Genomic DNA, 4,373 nt, shown 5'->3' with positions numbered 1-4,373 from the left:
GTTGTTGTGCAGATTAAATAAATGCAGCAAAAGGGTTTGAGTGATCCTGGCAGAGTCAGGCTGGTTAGACTCCTGCCCCCTCTACACGCAGCCCAGACAGCGAATGGTACTTCTCTCAGGAAACGCTGCCTTGTCAAACCAACTCAGAACATTTCGGAGAGTGTGAAGCTTCCCCAACGCTGCAGCCTTCTGCATTACCCAGATTGTCAGAAGGGCTGTATTCCTGGTAGCAAACCCGGGTACTCTCCCAATGTCAGTCAACAGATTGGGAGGTACCAAACCTAAGGCACCGAGAACAATGGGGAGTCGGACAACTTGGTCCTTGGGATGCAAGCGTGACATTTCGAAAGCGAGGTCCGCATATTTGTCATGTTTTTCCTGAATCAATCACATTAGTGTCAAAAGGGACCGAAAATTCAATGATATAAATGATTTCATTGGCATTATCAAAAAGGACAAGATCCGCTTTGTTGGTCTGGATAGGTCTGATGTTGTATACGGACCTATCCCAAAGAATTTTGTATTTATCATTTCACATCACACCCTCCACATATTCTGGTTCGTACCATGGATGGCAAACACGGGGATAAAATGATCGAGCCACTCCATCATGTCGCTAAAGATACTGTGTTTGTGCCAAAGCTGGGCATCATCTGAATTATTATTATTGCCAGTTACCATCATCATTATGATAATAATAATAAGCCGAAGAAAATCTTAGCTCAGTACGGGTAACAGTAACACATCTTAGCCTAATTATAACGCCCCACAGCACAGCACAGCACAGCACAGCACAGCACAGCAGATGGTGCTTACAATGTAACAATATAGCAGAGCATGGCACAGCACACGATTTACGACGTGATGGTGTATCATAAATCTCACTATACATACATTTGTCTCTTTTGTAGTTACAGCAATACTATCTGCGATTCACTTTTATTGAATAATGCAAATATTTTGTTTTATTATGTCTGGTTCAAATTATGATTTATTGTTCTTTTTCGGTAACTGAGCTGTCAATGACGATCATGAATAAATTGTAACATGTACATTACACGACGTTAATTTTTTTGTTTGTTTCCTGTTTAACGCCACAATATTCCAGCTATATGGCGGCGGTCTGTAAATAATCGAGTCTGGAACAGACAATCCAGTGACTGACATCATGAGCATCGATCTACGCAATTGGGATAGATGATATGCATCAACCAAGTCAGCGTGCCTCACCACCCGATCCCGTTAGTCGTCTCTTACGACAAGCAGTCACCTTTTACGGTATGCATGGGTTGCTGAAGACCTATTCTACCCCGGCTCTTCACAGACGTTATTTGATTGGTCCTTATCGATATGGACAATTAAAACATATGGATACTACGTACATGTGTAAACTCACTCACTCGATCACTCACTCAGACAACATGATTTACCTCTGACGTCGACACTAATGTCATCACTCTGCACTCATACACCTTTATTGATTACAAAGAAGCGTTGCTATGGCAACCTATATATCTTTAATAAACCCGCCGTTTAAAAAAATATCGAGACATTAACACTGTTAAGAAAAAGTACAGAAAAAGTCAAAGCTTCAGTTGTAAACCGATTTATCATTACACGTCCTATTTTTTTATTCTGGAAAGACATGATCATGACATTAACAATAACTCTTCGTCTTTTTAATAATGCTATTATGGATAACAACTACATGTTCAGTGATTCTTGTTGGTACGCATGACCTATAGATCGGGTATGTCGGCAGCATGATTCACAGAACTATTTATTCAGTCCCAGAAAGTTTCAAAATGTCACTTTGAGTTCACAGCGAACTTAAAACCAATTAAAACCTAATGTTTCAAATTCATCTTCAATTTGAAGACACGTTGCAGAAAATATTATTTTCTTGTTAACTGAGCTGGCGATCATTTAAATTAGTCATGCTATATACCCTTTGTTTACACATATATATAACTGCAAGAAGGACAGATACAATGTAGGTCAAAGCATAACGATGAGTGAGTGAGTGAGTTGGATTTAGCAATATTTCAGCAATATTTCGGCAGGGGACACCAGAAATGGGTTTAACTCATTGTACCCATATGGGGCATCGAACCCGGATCTTCGTCGGGATGAGCGAACGTTTTAACCACTATGCTACCCCATCGCAGCAGGTCAATGCTTGTTGACTTGTTAGTATGGGGTTTAACGATTAACCGAACGTTAAGTGCATCGCGATAGTCTGGTGTCGTGAGGTCATGTATCGATACAAAACTATGTAACAATTTCTCATTAAAATCAGATATCTTTACCCCGATATGACACCGGTCACCATGGAGATCCGACAGCCCCTCCATAGGAGGTTGTGCCAGATGACATTTAAGCTTCTAAGTTCTCGGTAAAAGTTTGAGAAGCATTCGGAAGAGCATATCTGATTTCTATATCTCGAAAGCGGGGAATTCCGACTGCAAAGGAGTAACGACCCCGCCATAATATTGATATGGATAATGTTATACATGTATATCCTGTTGTTTCTGAGCGATATATCTAACCCCAAACGGAGGACGAATCCCAGTTGAATTGGCTTAGAAAACTGACATCTGATTGGCTCAAGACTTTATCCTTCATTTAGATTGAGAGGTCAAAGTTAGCTCAGGATACACCTGGCGCAAATTTCTATGGGTGGGTTGTCATACTTTCAAGCAGAGAGGTGTCTATCTGTGTGAAAGCATTTACTGAAATTGGAATAGTTTACTGTGTCATATATATTAATCGGTGATTTATTGTCAATTTCATGTGTAGCCGGTGCTTCAAGACATTTTGTTGACTTTCATGTCACCAACTGATGACACAATCAGTCTCCAAGAATATAATGCGTCGTGTTTTCATCTACATCGTATAGCGACCTAACTATCGACAAAGTGTACTGTTTCATAACTACACCCTTACGCCCTCACGCCACCACGCCTTTACGCCATCATGCCCTCACGCAACCACGTCCTCACGCCATCGCGCCCTCACGCCACCACGCCCTCACGCCACCAAGTCCTCTTGCCATCGCACCCTCACGCCACAGCGTCCTCACACCATCGCACCCTCACGCCACCACCTCCTCACGCCACCGCGCCCTCACGCCACCGCGCCCTCACGCCATCGCGCCATCGCGCCCTCACGCCACCAGGCCACCACGCCCTCACGCCACCACGTCCTCACGCCACCGCGCCATCATCTATCGCGCCTTCACGCCACCACGCCCTCACGTCACCACGCCCTCATGCCACCACGCCCTCACGCCACCGCGCCCTCACGCAACCACGTCCTCACGCCACCGCGCCCTCACATCCTCACGCCACCACGCCCTCACGCCACCACGCCACAACGCCCTCAAGCCACCACGTCCTCACGCCATCGCGCCCTCACGCCACCCCGCCCTAACGCCACCACGTCCTCACGCCATCGCGCCCTCACGCCACCGCGCCCTCGCGCCACCACGCCCTCACGCCACCGCGCCCTCACGCCACCGCGCCCTCACGCCTCCACGTCACCACGCCACCACAAGCATAGTCGCCTTTTCCAGCAAGCACGGGTTGCTGAAGAACATAAAGTAAGAGGCGATAATGTGGTGAAGTAATGTGGTCGATCGCCTCACTAAATATCGGGTTCGATTCCAAATATTAACACATTTGCTAGCTCATGCTGTCGTGTTCTTGTCACCGTGTTACTAAATAAATAACACCAATGCCAGAGAATAACCAATCTCGACTATCCAAAAGGCAAAAGAGAGGTGAAAATGATATGAACGGATCACTGAAAATCAGTGTGACACAAGTTATTCGCGAAATGAGTGAGCATATCCCACCCTACCGGTAGCACCTGCCACACACAAAACTTGCAAAAAAGCATGTCTGTTGCCTGACACCGCACAACAGAACTCCTTCCATGCCACGGCAACTTAAAACATATAGGGCGCGGTGGGATAGCAGAGTGGTTAAAGCGATCGATCGCCATGCCGGAGGCCCGGTTTCGACTCTCCACATACAATGCACATACCCCTGCAAAACGCGAGGTCTCCTAAAGACCTATGTACGGACTAGATTAAGCCAATACAGTAAACTATACGGTTATAACGAACACGCTTATAACGAACTGACGGATATAACGAACTTACTTTTTAGTCCCGACTATTTGCTGTAGTTATGCTGTATATATGCTTATAACGAACTACGGTTATAACGAACTAAAGATAGTAGTCCCCTTGAGTTCGTTATAACCGTAGTTTACTGTATGTAGATAAGCAGAATTAAAAATAAAACATGTATGATCCATGAAGCTGCCAGCATGTGTTAACCAGGTGGCTCCATCTAGTGTGAACATCA

The 4,373-nt window shown here is 45.0% G+C and overlaps 1 protein-coding gene across 1 annotated transcript; it reads left to right on the top strand.

Annotated features, from left to right (window-relative positions):
* The first annotated feature begins 2,315 nt into the window (after positions 1-2,315).
* LOC139475526 (uncharacterized) lies at positions 2,316-3,605 on the top strand. The gene is made up of 2 exons (XM_071258715.1): positions 2,316-2,395; positions 2,900-3,605. The coding sequence occupies exons 1-2, from the start codon at positions 2,316-2,318 to the stop codon at positions 3,603-3,605; spliced, it is 786 nt and encodes a 261-aa protein (XP_071114816.1).
* Positions 3,606-4,373: the final 768 nt, after the last annotated feature.

Source organism: Haliotis cracherodii, unplaced genomic scaffold, assembly GCF_022045235.1.
Source record: "Haliotis cracherodii isolate W230 unplaced genomic scaffold, xgHalCrac1.p SCAF_3, whole genome shotgun sequence".
Classification (NCBI taxonomy): domain Eukaryota; kingdom Metazoa; phylum Mollusca; class Gastropoda; order Lepetellida; family Haliotidae; genus Haliotis; species Haliotis cracherodii.
This window is presented reverse-complemented; position numbering and strand designations above follow the sequence as displayed.